Below are 18,077 nucleotides of genomic sequence, written 5' to 3'. Positions count from 1 at the left end.
CCTAATAAGGGAGATGTTTCTATCCTCTGTTTACATTGGAGGAAACTGAGGCTTTCAGAGGTCAGCTAAGTGTCCAAGGTCACATAGCTAATAAGATGTGAAAGTCTGGCCCTAACTGGTTTGGCTCAGTGGATAGAGCGTCGGCCTGCGGACTGAAGGGTCCCAGGTTCGATTCCAGACAAGGGCATGTACCTTGGTTGCGGGCACATCCCCAGTGGGGGATGTGCAGGAGGCAGCTGATTGATGTTTCTCTCATTGATGTTTCTAACTCTCTATCATCCCTCTACCTTCCTCTCTGTAAAAAATCAATAAAATATATATTTAAAAAAAAAAAAAGATGTGAAAGTCTGCCCTAGCCAGTTTGGCTCAGTGGATAGAGCCTCCGCCTGAGGACTGAAGGGTCCCAAGTTCGATCCCGGTCAAGGGCACATGCCCGGGTTGTGGGCTCGATCCCCAGTGGAGGGCTTGCAGGAGGCACCTGATCAATGATCCTCTCTCATCATTGATGTTTCTATGTCTCTCTCCCTCTTCCTTCCTCTCTGAAATCAATAAAAACATATATTTTTTAAAAATGTGAAGGTCTGAGTTTGAATCCCACTGGCTTCAGAACTTCCATAACTTATCACTTGATGTTTTAGTAGACCCTTCCTTTTTGGATGAGTACAGAGAAATTAATCAGAAGGAATAAGAAAACCATACAGGGGACTCGCGGGTGCTAAGTAAGACAGTTTAGTATAGGAAGTCCAAGATCAGAGAGCAGGGAGCCGGGGGAGGCACTGGAGACTGGACCCTGGTCCCGCTGGTGCAGCCTCAGGCAGGAGTAACCTCTCTGGGCATCAGTTTCTCCTTGCAAAGAATGCGGGTTTTGAATCACGTGATCGCTAAAGTCCTTCCAACCCTCAAGTTCTGTCTCGAAGTATCAAGAGGGCGCCGACAACGCGCCTCTTCTCCAAGGAGCATAACGTGGTGCTTGGGGGCCCTGGAGGCGGTTGGGTTCGGTGCCATCAGGACCAGACCTAGGGATGCAGAAATGGGAGCGAGTCTATGCTCTCTCGGTCCTCGTTCTCCCCACCCCACCCTCCACCCCCCATGATTGTTGAGCCTCCTGGACGTGTCCCCGCAAGGGTTTAACGAGAAAGCTGAGCGCCTGGAGAGGTGACCCGGGGGGCTCCGGCGGTCCGCAGGCGCGGCGCTGGGCACCCTGCGGCACACGGCTGAGCGCGGGCTTATCGCCCACAGCTGCGCGGCCGGGCCGGGCTGGCGGCTCGCCCGGGTGGGCGGCGGCCGCGCCGGGCGCCCCCGGCGGCGAGGGCGGCGCGCTGGGCCCCTCACCCGCGCCTGGCCGGCGGGGCGAGCGCGGCGGGCGGCGGGGGCTGCTCCGCGGGCCGGGGCCAGAGCCCCGGCGGCAGCGGGAGGCGTCGCTGGGCCCCGACGCGCGGGGGGCGGGGGCGAAGTCGCGCGAGCAAAGTCCAGGCCCCTGGTCGCAGCGCCCGGCGCCCGGCGGCTCGGCCATAGGCGCGGGAGGTCCGAGGTGAGGGAGTCCGTGCGCGCGGGGGAACCCGGGGCGGCGGGCGGGGGGCGAGGACGGCGGGACCCCCCCACACACCGGCGCCCCGGCCCCGCACCCCGGCGCCCGGCGGGACCCCTCCGGCGGGGGCCGCGGGGAGGCCGGCTGCGGGGCGGGGGCCCTGGGACTGCAGCTGTGCTCTCTCCCCAGGCAGCGATGGATCTGGAGGCGGGAAGGAACGGCACGGCCCGGCGCCCCAGGAGAGCGGGAGGCGACTTGGAGCTGAGCAGCAGCAGGTACAGCCGCGCGGGCACCCGGTCCCGTTACGCGCGACTCGGCCTCGCCGAATCCGGCCGCGGACGGGAGTCCACAAAACCTGCTGGATGCCTGGGCCTGGGTCTCGGGGCCACTGTGGGGGGGGGGGGGGTCTCGCCTGCGATCCGGACCTTTCCCGAGGAATGTCCCTGCGGCCCCTGGCGCCGCGGGCGGGCTCGGGAAGAAGCTGCCTTTCCAGGCGCCCGCTTCCCTTTGTCAGGGTGATTCGGGGAATATCTCTTGTATAACAATCCTGGTGTTATATAACTCAAAACTTTTACAAACAACTTTCGTAAACATCATCTGCTTTTTCATGCTTATAGAGCATCGAACACTCGCGGCGGATGGCTGCGCTTTTAGATCCAGGGCCGGGAAGCCGGTCTCCCTCCTCCCCCTCCTCCCCCTCCTTAGTCCGCTTCCTCCTCGTCTTACCCCTTCCCCCTCCTCCCAGAGCCCGGCGGGTTCCGTGTTTCTCAGCCCCGGGCCTTGAGGTGGGGAGGGGGGCCTTGGGCAGCCTCATTCTTCCGTACCCCGCGCTTCCAAATCAGTTTTTGTTCCAATTCAAGGGGGGCGAGGGGGGAGCTCAGGGCTTCCTTTGCTTGCGCGTCTTTCTCCCCGCGCTGGCTCTTGGGTTCCCGGGGGCCCCTGTTAATTGCACTTCACAGGCCTTCGCAGGAGCAGAAGCGGCCGTTCAGTGGAGTGCTGTCTTTGTTTCCTCCTTCACTGTGGGAATAGTGAATCATTTTCGCCTTCAGCCTCGAATAGTTTATGAGGCAGTTATGTATGGCCTCTAAGTTCACACCAGGCCATCCAGAACTAAATGACCCGTGTCTCGGAGTCATCACCCAGGGAGACCCATTTATCAAGTTCCCTAGTGTGTCCTCAAGCTGCAAGGGGCCTGATTAGCCAACTGAAATATGCCTATCTGATGTTGGGACCGAAGCATCGCTTTAGTCTGTTGGCTTCTCCTTCCAGTGATACTGCTCTGTTCCTTCTGAGTACCCACCGTGACACTCATTCATGGAAAGTTTAGTTTGCCCGTAGAACTGGAAAACGGATGTATGGTGGAATTTCTACCGGAAAGATCCGGTATTCATCAGTTGGCACTTTAGTCTGGGATTGACTGTGACTCTATAAATAGGTGGCATTTTCACCAGGAAGGCTATTTATGTATTGCCTTGGCTGAACATTTGATAAGTGTACAAAGGAGCTACCCCTGAAGGAAAAAAAAAAAAATGCAGTAACATCCAGAACCAGAAGGAAGTTCTCAGAAATGGAGCTCACAGCCTTGTGCTGGAGAGAAGAAAACAGTTCAAAAGGGAATGCAGGAAGTTAAGAAGACAATAAGCCTGTAAAGTTATGAAATTAAATGTAATGAGGCTAATTTTTCTAAAAAGCTTCTGCATTCAAAGGAAGTTAAACTCACCTCAGTCATCTAGGGAAAATGGAAACTTCGTTATATGCTTATTCCAGTCATGCGGCTATTGCCTGTGGCACGTTCTTATAAACATGGTTTGTGGCAGATGTCTGCCCTTTGATTTTAGCAAATGTTCTAAATAATTTGTTCTAAATAAATGTTCTAAATAATCAAGTTTTATGAGTTAACTTTATCACCTACCAGGAAATTTAAGCCAAGTAAATGAATTTTATAAACACACACACACACACACACACACACAATTCTGCCCTCATGGAATGAACTGACATTATTGTGTGGCGGGCAGACATAAATAATACACAGGCTAAATAAGTAAACTACAGTAAATGTTAGAAGATAATGAATGCTATGGAAAAACATCAGTCAAGAGTAAGGACATCAAGAGGGTGACAAGGAAGTAGTGTGTAGTTTTAAATAGGGCGGTTAAGGTAGGTCTCATTGAGGAGGCAGTGTTTGAGCACAGATTTGAAAGAAATGAGAGGAGAGCGAGTGTGGGTGTCTGAAGAGAGCTTTCCTGGCAGAGGCGTCTGAGAGTGTGAAGACCCTGTGAGGGGGGGATGCTGGCTGTGTCCACAGGACAGCAGAGAGGCCAGGGTGGTGGGAGCAGAGGAAGCAGAGGTGGCGGTGGGAAGTGTGGTCGGAGAGGTAACAAGGAAACAGATTGTGTGGGGCCCTACCGGCCAATGTAGGGGTTTTGGATTTTACACTTGAGAAAAATGGGAGCCATTGTAGGCTTTAGAGCAGAGGCTCAGCATAGACTGACGAGTTTTTACATCAGATGAGTTGGGCTGGCTGCTGTGTTGAGGTACATCAAGTGGGAATGCCAGTAAGTGGAAGCAGAGAGGCTAGGCAGGCATTCTCCTGGGCTAATGGAATAGCAATGAAAGTGGTGAGCAGTGGTTGAATTCTGGATGTGTTTTGAATGTAGAGTAAACAAGATTTCCTGACACCACTCCCCACACCCTTTAGAAGAGTGGCCTTTCGTATTTTTAGAACAATATGTTTCTTTAGCCAAAGAAGAATTTACAGTAGTCCCCCTTTATCCATGGGGAATATCTTCCAAGACCCTCCAGTCGGTGCTTGAAACTTCAGATCGTACTAAACCCTATATTAGTATATTATGTTTTTTCTATACATACCTATGATAAAGTTTAATTTATAAATTAAGCACAGTAAGAGATGAACAATAATAACTAAATGAAATAGAACAATTATAACAATATACTGTGGGTGGGGCAAAAGTAGGTTTACAGTTATTCATATGGAAAATAACACAATAATTAATAAATAACAAATAAGAATAAACTCTGAGTTTCGAGCACTCACAACAGTAAACCTACTTTTGCCCCCACAGTATGAATGATCTCTCTCTCTCTCTCTCTCTCTCTCTCTCTCTCTCTCTCTCTCCTCTCTCTCTGTCAAAATATCTTATCATACTGTACTCACCCTTCCTCTTCTTGTGATGATGTGATATGATAAAATGCCTAATTAAGTCAAGAACTTTCACCTTTTCACTTAAAGAAAGCACTTTATGGCTTCTCTTTGGCATATCCAAATTGCCAGCATCACTACTCTTGCACTTGGGCCATTATTAAGTAAAATAAGCTGACTTGAACACAACACTGTGATAGCACAACAGTCAATCTGATAACTGACAAATTGACCACTAAGTGACTGACAGGTGGGTAGCATCTACAGCATAGATACACTGGACAAAGTGATTCACGTCCTGGGCAGGATGCAGCAGAACAGCGTGAGATTTCATCACGCTACTCAGAACGGCATACAATTTAAAACTTATGAATTGTTTATTTCTGGAATTTTCCATTTAATATTCTCAGTCCACAGTTGGCTGTTACTGAAACTGCAGAAGGCAGAACTGTGGATAGGGGAAGGGTGACTACTGCCATCCATTTGGCAGGCACTGTTAACATGCTCATCTTCCCTCTGTGTTTGAGCTCTGGGAGGCCCGTGACCGTTTCTGTTTACCCAGACAGTCCTGTAGTACCTTGGACAGTTACCTTAGTTAAAAGGGAATTGCCTTGAAAGTATTTGTGAAACTGGATAATTTTTATAATTTGCGGCCATCACTGTTTTATATTAGAAATATTATAAAAGTTGAATATGATAACTACTGAAATTTATATTCAGTTGACTGTGAAATATTTGTAACAGTTTTAAATTAAAGCAATTATATATTTTTTTCCAGCAGCCAAGACAGGAAGGAAACGAAGAAAGTGAATTTAATTGGACCATTAACATTGGTAAGCTATGGAATAGTAAATGTGATCATTCTTTCCTTCGTTCAGATTTGGTGTCTTGAATCGATAGTTACTGAGCCAGGACTTTAAGACTGTCTGCAGGCAGCGATAGAGTTTCCCTGCTGCACCCGCGCTGTCTTAGGTCGGCTCATTGCAGTCACGGCTCATATTCTCAAGGTGGATGATAAAAGAGGCAGGGGTAGGCTGGCTGTGAAACAGAGCAGAGCTGACTGGTTCACAGGGAAATTGAAAATAGGACTTGTGTTTGTAGCACCAAACAAACTAACCCATTTCAGAAAAAAACATATCTCTGCATTTGTTTCACAAAAACCCACAAATTCAGCTTAAAATAAGATTGCATATAGCGTGATCATTAATCATAGAAAATTTAAAATAAGAAATCTGTGTTCACATTTGGCATCCAAGAAAACATTAAATATAGAGTAACTACTAGGGATTTAGATTGTGTGCAACACAATCCTCAGAGGTTTCTGCCGGTACAAGGCAAGCCAACATGTTTTTGGAAGAAGTCTAATCTGTTTTTCATTTGTAATATGTCTCAGAGAGGCAGCCCAAGAAAATGTTTGCTCACTTTTGATGAATATGTGTTTCAAATGATGACAGCCATTACTCGAAAGAAGTTGGTATTAAGTGGCATCAGTTGAATTCCCCACCATAATAAGTAAATGGGTGAAAAGACAGCAAAACATCCTAGGTTTCGAGCCTCATTGAAGATTTCCCATGTCACAAAGCCCCTATTCATTCTCTTTCCCTTATTCTCATTATGTTTTTGTCTCGATAAGAGGTGTTGTTGTTTTTTAATTGAATGCTTTCGAGAATAAATAGTAAAACTAGTTCTGGTTTTAATGCACTGCTTTTAAATCTGCCTCTTACATAAAATAAAATACCCCAAACCTTAAAGTAGAAACATGGAAAATTTTATCTGAATTTAAAAGTTAAAATTTAAATTAAGTTTAAATGTAATCTTTTTCAAACTCTGAATAGATATTTTTTTGTGTCCTGAAAGAGGTTCAGGACAGAATGCTACTCTTTTTCTCCCCTATTTTTTCTCTCTTTTTTATTTTTCAATGACAGTTGACATACAATATTATATCAGTTTCAGGTATACAACATAGTTATTAGACATTTACAAAACTGTACTGTAAATGAGTTTGCAATGCATTGTTTTGTTGAAAATCACTGACAAATACCTAGGTTTACTTAGGATATTGCTATGAAATTTGTGTCATTTTAAACTTAAATACAAAAATTTTTATTTAGCAATTTGGGAAGCACTTAAAACATTCTTCAATGTCATGTAAATGTTCAGTAAAGAGAACAGTACACCGCTACCGATCCTGTGTTTGTCACTGTAGCCCACAGACCCAAGTGCTCCGTCTCCCTCCCCAGGAGCCACTAAATTGAACCTCGGGGACACAGTTCCCTTTTGTAGCAACTACAGGGACCCTTCTCCATTGGCTCTTGACTTTACCTCCTCCCCTTGTTTCGCCCCAAGCTCCACCTGGCTCTGACCCTTTGCCTCTGTTGGCACTCTGGGCGTGCCCTGTGTGTTTGATGATGGAATTTGGCCTTCCCATACGGAACTTTGGGAACTCTCTGAGAACAGTTTGCACACATTCCCCCTCCCCACCATGTGTGTCTGACCTCAGCCTGCCCATCATATTGGCCCTGTCTGACCCAACTTTCGCTCTCAAGGACCCCATGCTGCCAAGTCTGACTCATCACCCATTCTCCCAATGACCGTTCCTTGTCCCCAAAAGGGGGATAGGTGGGGTGAGGAAAATGGGTAGAAGGAAAATATTAAAAAGGGGGGAGAGATGTAAGGGACAGAGGGAAGATATAGAAGTGGAAAATTAAGAGAATGAAGATGCAGTCTGAAAGGCAGCAGAGGAAAGAAGAATAAAGAAAGAGCCATAGAACCATTGATCTAAAATGCGGAAAGTGAGAAACTGGAGAGGACTAAAATGAGACAGTGATGGAGAAGTCTTTGGAGCATTGTGACACTGATCAGCTGCTTGGTTCTTGGGTGTTGTGCGCTCCACTGTGCCCCCCTCTAAGTGATAGTACTAAGTACATTGTACATGGGTAGTACTAAGACCAAGGTCCTTGGTGTGGCCACGGCCGTTCTCCCTCTCTCTAATGTCATCTCCCACACTTTGCACTGAGCACTTCATGCAGTTTCTAGTCACCTCCATGTTCTGAGTCTCTTGCATCACTACTCTTGCACTTGGGGCCATTATTAAGTAAAATAAGCTGACTTGAACACAACACTGAGAATTTTACACAACTATTGCAAATGTGCCGACCTTAAATAAAAATCCAAAGAACATGGAATTGTGGAAAAGGGAAATTCTATCCCACAAGGTAAAATAAGTATTATTTTATTTCCTTTTTTTAGTTTCGATACTCCGATTGGCAGGATAAATTATTTATGTCCCTGGGCACAATCATGGCCATAGCTCATGGATCAGGTCTCCCCCTCATGATGATAGTATTTGGAGAAATGACCGACAGATTTGTTATTACTGCAGGAAACTTCTCCTTTCCAGGTAAGCATTTCTCAACTTTTTTTTTTAATGAACAGTACTCTTTTAAGTACATGAAGGATTAGAAACAGATTTTGTTCTTCACTGTGTACTTGTGTAATGCTTTAGCCATCTGGGTGACTTTAGATATTATGGAAGTTGTAAAATTCTCAGAAAATTCCTCAAATAGTCATTTAAATTTTAAGAAATAGGTGTTTGCTGTTTGAAAGGATGAGGAAATATACAGAATGCTTTGCCTCTAAATAAAGTCGGGCAGTCGCTCTATTTTAGGACGGGGGAACTGTAACAGTATCCATCCCATTAGTGATCCCTGGTGAATTTCAGAATACACCAGTTAGTCGGCAGTGCTTCCTAACTGTGCTCAGCTTATAGATATGTTTCTGCTTTTCTTTTTTCTCTTCCCCACCCTTTTTGTTAAAATTATAGCCATTTTTTTGTGATTAAATTTAGATCAACCAGGTTGGTTAAAACTTGATGTAGCACTTCACTAAAGGGTGAATGGATTCAATAGGAGAATGATGCAGACACACCAAAAGGACTATCATTACTGAAGGGCCGGAGGAGTCCCATAAGTTAATGTCATCTAAAGAGGGGCTGTGGCAACAGCATGGGTGTGAGGTTCCAACGGACATAGCTATTTTTCGTATTAGTCAAATTCCACATAGAGAGGAAGACTTCCATGCTTTGTACCAACCCTAAGACTTCATTCCTCTGTGTGAGCATTATACTGGAGAAGACTGAATAGAACTTTATTGGCACACAGATGGTAGAATATAAGGACAAAATACCAATAAAGGAAAGGTAGCTTTCCTAGCAAAGAACCTAAGAAAAAGTGGACCCCCATCATTTAGAGAATATTCAGTAAGAGTTTTCAGGGTTCACTGACTGAGCACTGTAATATTTCATTAGCACTGTAGAATGCAAGTGTGAATACCTAAGAGAGGGCCTATTTACATAAATAGTGATAAACATTAATGCCTTTTAGAAAGTAAAAGCATCCTTTGAATTTTAAGGAAGGCTCTTACAAAACCAGTGTGTGTGTGTTTTTTTAATTCTCAAGTACGTTGCCTCTAATAAGACCCTCTTTATAATAAAAATAACCACAGTAATAGCAATCTTTTATTGCATTTTTATCTGCTAGGTCCCGTTTCACTTAACCCTCACAAGAACAGTCCTACACAGTGGGTAATATTATCCTCTGTGACAGATGAGGCTAGGAGAGGATAAATAACTTGTCCAAAGTTACTTAGTTGGTGAGCATGAGGACAGAATTCAAATCCAGGTCTCTCTGCCATCCAAACCATGCTCATCATGACCAACCATATAAATACAGTATACTGCCAGATGTGAATAATTTTGCTTTCTCTTTTAAAAAGAAACGTGTTTGAGAAAGTTAAGTGGATTACCTATGTTTAACCAGTGACCAGAATTTTAACATAAATACCAGAAAGGTAAAATTGGAATTAATTTAGGATAGTTTAAAAAATCTTTAAGTGAATGAAGGGTAGGAATTTTCTATTGACTTTTTAGAAATTCTATAGGCCTATTATGCTTGATTATGTAGATGTATAAAGCAGGATGATGTCCACATTCAGGCAAATTAATCCAAAATTGGTTTCAATTCAGGATTTAAAGAATTCACATTAACAGATGAATGGCTAAACAACATGTGGTATACCAGACAATGGAATAATAGCCTTAAAAAGGAAGGGACTCCCAAAACATGCTACAACATGAATAAACCTGGAGGACATTGTGCTAAGTGAAATAAGCCAGTAACAAAAGTACAAAGACTGTATGATTCCACTTCTATGAGGTATACAGTGTAGTCAAGTTCATTGAAACAAAAAGTAGAATAGTGGTTACCAGGCACTGGAGGGAGGTGGGAATTAGGAGTTGTTGTTTAATGCATCGAGTTGCATTTTGGAACATAAAAAGTTCTGTAGATTGGTTATACAGCTGCGTGAATAGGCTAAACGCTATTGACCTGTACACTTAAAGCTGGTTAAGATGGTTAATTTTATCACAAATAAACTTTTTAAAAAATCAAATTAAAACAATGCAACACATTCATCACAGATAAGTTAGCATTTGTGCTAACTTTATTAGTCTTGTTTTTAGAATATCACAATACTCCTACAACTTTCTTATTTGGAGCAGTTTGCTTGTGTTTTTTTACTTGTTTCTAATTATGCAACTGAATTGCTTTGAAGCTGAACATGGCAGACAGGTGGCCCGTGCTGTGCCCAGGACCAAATTCAAGGTCTCTCTGGGGAATGGTACAAGCAAGTCGCTTACAGACCTGTGACTGCTGGAGTGCTAAACTCAGCAGAGTTGCCAACTTATGTTCAGTAGCCTCCACATGCTGTGACCCTTGGTCTTCCACAGCCACGTTTGTCTCTAGGCCTATTGGCTGTCGGAGGGGACTTGGAAGGGGAAGTTCCTCCAATGTTTCTAATTTCAATGTCCACTCTTTTGTAGTTTGTAAAAATAATATTCTCATATCTCTTTGGCGAGAGCAAAACCTTTACATTTCATACTCACTCTAGATCCAGAGAGATCATTGATATGTTTAGAGTTGTCGAGTTTAGCACCCATCTTGGAAGTTGGGAGAAGATAGAGTACTTAGCTGAGCTCCCTAGCTTATCTCATAGAGATCATGTTTATTTAGAGTCCATTCTTTAGAACTGTTGGATTCTTGGACACCTAAATGGGAAGGGAATGTTAGAAGAAAACACCAGTTTAAATTACAAGAGGGTCTGACAATGATTTATTGTGAGCAGAAACCATCCCTGTCAACAGAATAAAGTCACTCCGTGGCAAGGTCATTCCCTCACAATGACTCAGTTGTGCAGAAACTATGCATAAAACATTCTGCTCCAAAACCTTAAGGACAGATCCATAAGAAACAGTTTTCTGCAGAGTATCAAGAACTTGATATATTTTATGCCAAGTCTATGTGACTGTAATAATCTAGGATAGTCTGGGGAAATCAATATGTTCTGCATGTCCTTGCATTGCCCTCAGATTAAGAGGAAAATGCAGCCCTGACTGGTTTGGCTCAGTGAATAGAGCATCGGCCTGTGGACTGAAGTGTCCTGGGTTCGATTCCGGTCAGGGGTACATGCCCAGGTTGCGGGCTCGATCCCCAGTATGGGGGGCATGCAGGAGGTGGCCAATCGATGATTCTCTCTCATCATTGATATTTCTATCTCTACTTCCCCCTTCCTCTCTAAAATCAATAAAAATATATTTTTTTAAAAAAAGAGGCAAATTCATTTTGAGCCCCTTGTTACCTTAACTAACTGCGTATGCTGCTAAGCTACCTGGACAAATACCATCTCTTTGTTTTGTGCTGAATATTTCTATATGATAAAAGAAATTTTAGGCAGAATTGAAGAAGACAGACATGGATTTACTTTGAGACTCATAAGTGACAGTCAGGATTCCCTATGCAATGTTTCCTTAAGTAATCCTTAAAGTATATAGTTATTCTTTAGGCCCTTCACTCACCAACTGCATGACCTTGGGAAGGTTACTTAACCTCTATAGTTCTCATCTTTGAAGGTAATCATAGAATTAAATGAGATGTATTATGTAAAGAGTTAAATGAGGTGGTTTATGTAAAGTGCCTGGAACATAGTAAATGATCAATTAATATTGGGGAAAACTAGTTGTGGGAACTTGGAAGTGAAATAACTAAAATTCTGTTTATTCATCTATAAAATGGATGAATGTTCTAGGAGCTCTCAGAAATGAATAGGCAGCTTCGAAGAATTCCCCATCCCCTTGTCATGGGAGGCATTCAGGCAGATGAGAGTGAGAGTTCTCCATGTGGACGCATTAGAATCCAGTGGAGGTAGTTTTAGGAATATGATCTCTAGTCTCAGTCACAGGTTCTGATTTATGGTTTTGGTGGTGCCTGGACATCTGTAATTTTTCAAGCTCCCCATGTCATTTTAACAGGCAGATAGTGTTAAGAACTCCCAAACCAGATAACTATTTGGAGATTGTTTATGAGACAGAAGCATAGCAGGTAGCATCTGAGAGAACAGTTCTACTCCCTGTCCAGATCTAGAATCCCAGGAGATTTTTAGATCTAGAACACCAGATCTGGAACCGGCCTGGGACTCAAGAAAGAAGCAGGTCAAATTTGGAATGCCCATAAATTCTTATTTCCTAGGAGGGGGGATCAATTTCAATTATAATATCCTCATTGAGAGAATTTAAAAGTTTGAGATAGGTGTTGGAGGAGAGTAAAACTCATTTAAGATTTCTAAGTTCAAGGAAAAAATTAGCCCTGTATACAGCCCTAGCTGGTTTGGCTCAGCGGATAGTCCGTTGGCCTGTAGATTGAAGGGGCCCAGGTTCAATCCTGGTCAAGGGCACATGCCTGGGTTGCAGGCTCAATCCCCAGCAGGGGTTGTGCAGGAGGCAGCCAACCAATGATTCTCTTTCATTGATGTTTCTATCTCTCCTTCTCCCTTCCTCTCTGAAATCAATAAAAATATATTTTAAAAATTTAGCCCTGTATACATATACCTGGAGGTTTCCCAAGGTTTTGCACAATGATTTTACAAGTACCACAGCTTTAGGATAGCTTGTCTACCTCTAATTCCAAACAAAGCTCCAATTTGGCATATCAAAGGTACATATTTAAGAACTCAGAAGGAAATGAACACACAGAACTGACCTGATAAGAACGGGAGTAAAATAGGGCATGTTTCCTCCAGGATCTGATAGCTGAGGGAGAGCTAGAGTAATAAGCACTTTACTGTGAACATCAGTAGAATTTATAATCTTGAGGGGAAAAATTATGCCTGGTAATTGATCCTTAGAGTAGTTTAAGTTTTAAATAAATTTCAACCTTATCTCCCTTTGGAAGAAGATAAGGAGGATACACAGAACCCAGAAAACATGACCTCTGGGTTGTTTACACATGATGAACAAAGATTAACTAGTTTCTCTCCTAGCATCATGGGAGATGGGAAATACCTACCCTGGTATGTTTCCTCACCAGTACCATAGTGATGACACTTTATCCTATTATTCTGTGGATGCAATAGATATGGTCTGTTTCCACCCCCCCGCCCCCCCCCCCCCCCCGTTGGGTTTTTTAAAAAGTGAAAATAAGTGATTACCACATGCATCACTCAGCATAGTATAGTGTTAGGAGCTGTACAGTACACTGTTGGAACTCTCAGCCTTTTGCTGGCTGTGTGACTTTGGGTAAATTGCTTTATCTCTCTGTGCCTCAATTTCCTCACCTGTACAATGGGGATTTCTGCAACAGTCCTACCTCAGAGGGTTGTTGTGAAAATTAAGTGAATTAATATATGTAAACTGTTTTCAATAAATGCTAGCTATAATGAAAACCAGGACAGCACGCTGACATTTTTATCAAATTAGCTCAAATTAATGGATAATATATTTCCTTCTAATTAATACTGCTTTAAAAATACCAGAATACAGTTTTGCTAGTAAGCAAGACATGGAACACAGGATGATGACTCATTGCCAATGATCATTAAGATCTTGTCTTGAGGTTTTCTTCCTTTACAATGCAAGTAATTCAGCCTTTCTATTACTTAGGTTATGAGGAAGCATGTCAGGGAAAACACACATATATTAAAATAAAATTTACGGGAGCAAGTCTCTGTCAAGTCCTTTGAGCCACTTAGAAAAGAGGGCCCCTTAAATCCTGTATTTTCTGTTTGGACCGTTTCTTTTTTCCTCCTCTGCCTTCTGAGGCTCCTCTACTGCCTTAGGAAGCTGCTTTGCTGAAGGCCGCAGACCCGTAGGATGGGGGAAGAACCTGGGAGGGCTTATCTTCCCCATCGGGAGCCTCCATGTCCTGCACCTAAACCCTTGGGTTGTTTCCTTGAGTAAAGTGAAGAGAAAAGAGTTTTAAAACCCAGCAATATCTATTAATAGTTCAACCTTTCAAAAATGTCTCATTTTTGTTTCATTTTGTTTTTATTTAGTGAATTTTACATTGTCAATGTTAAATCCAGGCAGAATTCTGGAAGAAGAAATGACTAGGTAATTGGCTAATATATATATATATATACTCTTTACCTTTTGTTATACTCTTTAACCTATTATTATAATTTATACCACCCCAACCCCACCATTTGAAGTAAGTTGCATACATCAAGCCCTTCACTAATAAATACTTCAGTGTGGATCTTAAGAATAAGATATTTTCTTCATAACCATAGTACGGTTATCAACTTCAGTAAATTTAATATTGATACTCTATTTTGATCTAATCTACCACCTGCACTCCAATTTTGTTAGCTGATCCAATAATGTCATTTATGGCATTTCCCTGCCATTTTAGCCTTCATAGTGGAAATCTCAAAAGCCTGTAACATAATGTTTGTGTGTTTAACATATCAATTAAAGTTGCTGATATAAATGAGTACTATCTGTATGTGATAGCAGGCCTGAAAGGCTCTATCTGGAAGATGTTTGTAAAATTATATAAAAAGTAAACTTGAAATTATTCAAACTGAATTTATTATTTTTAAAGATACTAACTTTCGCCCTAGCTGGTTTGGCTCAGTGGATAGAGTGCCAGCCTGTGGACTGTAGAGTCCCGTGTTCAATTCTGGTCAAGGGCACTAGCCCAGGTTGTGGGCTCAATCCCCAGGAGGGGGGGTGCAGGAGGCAGCCTATCAATGATTCTCTCTCATCATTGATGTTTCCATTTCTCCCTCCCTTTCCCTTCCTCTCTGAAATCAATAAGACTATATTATAAAATAAAAGATACTAACTTTCCTCTAATTTAGTTAAGCCCTCACTCCAAATTAATATAAAATTTTAGCACACTATTAAATACCACCTCCAAATTCTGCCAAATAGAAAGAGGGTTTTCTTGTTTCTTTGTGTGAACAATATTAGAAAACTTAACTAAGAAATATTTAACATGGTCAACCTGTTTATTACTTCATTTGCAATATGTTGAACAGTAGTGAACTTTTTCAGTACAAGATATGCAAGTCTAGAATATTAATTGTAAAAAAAGAATCAAATTGTATCTATAAATTATCAATATTAGTTTTAAAATGATTCATTAACACCACTATTTTTTGCAGTTAGCCAAAAAAATTTATCTGGTTTCTTTGGCTGATAATTCAAGTAAATCAATTTGCCTTTGTCTTCTTATAATCTAAGAAAAGAAAAAGAAACTTTAATATGTATTTGTTATAATGGCCTACATAATTTTATTTATTCCCAATTCTGAAGATTGCTCCTGAAAGAGATGAATAAAGAACAGTATATAAAAGAAACTTTCTAAATATTTTCCAGATATGCATATTATTACTCAGGACTAGGTGCTGCAGTTCTCATTGCTGCCTATATACAAGTTTCATTTTGGACTTTGGCAGCCGGCCGACAGATTAGGAAAATTAGGAAAGAGTTTTTTCATGCTGTTCTCCGACAAGAAATAGGCTGGTTTGACATCAACGACACCACTGAACTCAATACACGGCTAACAGAGTAAGTGTATAGTTACTGTTATACTTGTGTGAAGAGATTAACCACTAACTGTGAACGTTTGTCATGGGAGGATTTTTAAATGGAAAAAGTACTAGGTTAAGTATCTGATATAATACCAAGAACAGATGGATGATCTGACAGCGATTTCTAGCACTGACAGCCTATGCCACAGCATATTTTCTTTATCTGTTAGTTTTTCTCCTTAGTTATAGAGTAAGTTTATTTGAGGACTGAGCTCACATCCTGTATACTTGTTTATCTCTCATGGAGCTTACCACACGGCCTGGCAGACGTTACATAGTCAATTAAGATGGTTGAATGAATGAATTCATGATTGAATGAATTCACAAAGATGCTCTTCTTAGTAATTGCTGACTCGACTTACTCATCAATTTGAGGGCCTACTATGTGCCAAACACGAGGAATTTGTGATATACCCGTGACCCAAAGACCTCTGCCGTCTTATTGCTTACATTCCAGTAGGGGGAGATAGATGACAGACTTTTCTTACTGGAGGTCCTGGGGAGAGTGGAGTGAGAAAATGAGGTCAAAAAGGAGTGAAGGTCAAGGCATTTGGCACCTGGTTGGCCTCAGTCAGGACTTCATCATTCACTCTGAGTGAAATGGGCAGCGATGGCGAATGTTTTGATCTGAGGAGTAGCCTGTTCAGACTTCCCTTTTCAAAGGATCACACTGGCTGCCGTGTTGAGGATCGAGTGGATGGAAAACAGGGCCAACGGTAGATGGAAGAAGCACTTCCCGATTATCATAATGCTCTTCCTAACTTCTGCTTTTAGTCAGACTGGCTCATCTTCAGAATGTTAATGCTTCTTGTATAGGATTTGTGAGTTTAATAGCATCCACTTTAATGATATTAATGTCTGAGAAGCATGAACTAATCCTGAATTTCTTCCTTTGTACAGTATTTAGGTGGGGAAAATATCATTCGAGAGGCTAAGACTCTGAAAGAGGCTTGCAGTGTCTGAACAGTCTGGCCTGTCTGTGTTTGTTAGATGTCTGCTTCACCGCTCTAACCGAAGACCTCCTGCCTGTAACCACTTAGGTGTGATCTTTTTTAGTGACATCTCCAAAATCAGTGAAGGAATTGGTGACAAGGTTGGAATGTTCTTTCAAGCAATAGCCACGTTTTTTGCAGGATTCATAGTGGGGTTCATGAGAGGATGGAAGCTCACCCTTGTGATAATGGCCATCAGCCCTATCCTGGGACTCTCTGCAGCTGTTTGGGCAAAGGTATGTGAGACGGGGGCATTTTCACAGGTGGGAACCCACATCTGCAGTTATTTGAAAGATGCAGGATTCCAGTGCTTGTAATTGTGCAAATCGGTGTTAAGTGTCAGTTGAAACCACATTTAGAAGCAGGTTGTTAATCTGGTGCTTTACTAAGAAAATTTATTTCAAATGTGATTCAAAATGTCACCGTTTTTACTTCAGTTACAGATTTTTTACACTGCTGTTATTTCTTTGGTAAATTTTCTGGCACAATATCTTAAGTTACATGTAAGGTTTGTGTCCTTATTTGAGGAAACACAATTTTAAAATATAACATACCTCTGAACTATTCTGTGAATATGAAAAATTTAAATAAAGTTTGGATTGATTGATTTTTAATTGTTACATTGACAATTGAGTGGCACTCTGCCACATTTGCCTTACAGTAAAATACACATAACCCGTTCTACTTCAGCCACAGGTGAGAAATTTTACCAGCATTTTTTGCTCACTCTGGAATTGATCATTTACTTAACACATTGTGGACCAGTAGTTTTACTGCTAGCTTTACCCAGTGGCCAGATAAGTTTCTATTGAACGAGTATAAAAACGCTTTACATAAATGTTAAAGGCACGCTTTAAAATTAAATACCCATTGCATTTTGAAGTTACTTATTACATGTTCTTACAAACTAACATCTTTTTAAAGTATGATACTTTGTAAAACACTGTGTAATATGAAGTGGAACTGAACAAAGCTGGCAAATTCTCGTGATCCGTCCGCAATGTGTTAATAAACTACTGGTATCTATTTTGTTTTTATTCTTCCTTTATCTTTCTCCCACAATATCTTGTTAGCCATCTTATTATTCAGTAGAATGCCCAGGAGTACATCTGGAAATATTCTTTCATAGTCATTAAAAATCATGGCAAAATTAAGGAAAGGATGGGCAATCCTTTCAAAGCAGTAAAGATTTATTTTCATTTATTTTGCAATCAACAGAGAAAAAAACCGTAATAGATGGGGAACTTGAACTGTTCCCAAAAACGAGTTCTAGAGAGGAACGTGTGGACTTCCTTTTCCTGGTGCTCTTGGGGAGCATGTCACCAGGGTGGGTCTGAGTGGCCTGTGTAGAGGGGAGGAAGCCCCTGCTGCCGCACTGAGTGCCGTTTGCTTCCTGACTTCCGTGTTTAGTAGAGGATAGGGTTGGGGGAGAAAGAGTAACTTTAAGGGTTGGCCTTTTAACGTCCCT

The 18,077-nt window shown here is 42.0% G+C and overlaps 1 protein-coding gene across 1 annotated transcript in view; it reads left to right on the top strand.

Moving 5' to 3' along the window:
- Nucleotides 1-1,419: 1,419 nt before the first annotated feature.
- The window catches only part of ABCB4 (ATP binding cassette subfamily B member 4), a 66,989-nt gene continuing 50,331 nt past the window's right edge, over nt 1,420-18,077 (top strand). Inside the window, exons 1-7 of the mRNA XM_081102569.1 lie at nt 1,420-1,531; nt 1,718-1,803; nt 5,470-5,524; nt 7,941-8,091; nt 14,073-14,130; nt 15,403-15,594; nt 16,674-16,845. Coding sequence (XP_080958695.1) covers nt 1,724-1,803; nt 5,470-5,524; nt 7,941-8,091; nt 14,073-14,130; nt 15,403-15,594; nt 16,674-16,845 — 708 coding nt within the window. The 5' untranslated portion in view covers nt 1,420-1,531; nt 1,718-1,723. The remainder of the gene's footprint in view (nt 1,532-1,717; nt 1,804-5,469; nt 5,525-7,940; nt 8,092-14,072; nt 14,131-15,402; nt 15,595-16,673; nt 16,846-18,077) is intronic.

This window comes from Myotis nattereri (genome assembly GCF_964212035.1).
Source record: "Myotis nattereri genome assembly, chromosome: 11".
Lineage (NCBI taxonomy): Eukaryota > Metazoa > Chordata > Mammalia > Chiroptera > Vespertilionidae > Myotis > Myotis nattereri.
This window is presented reverse-complemented; position numbering and strand designations above follow the sequence as displayed.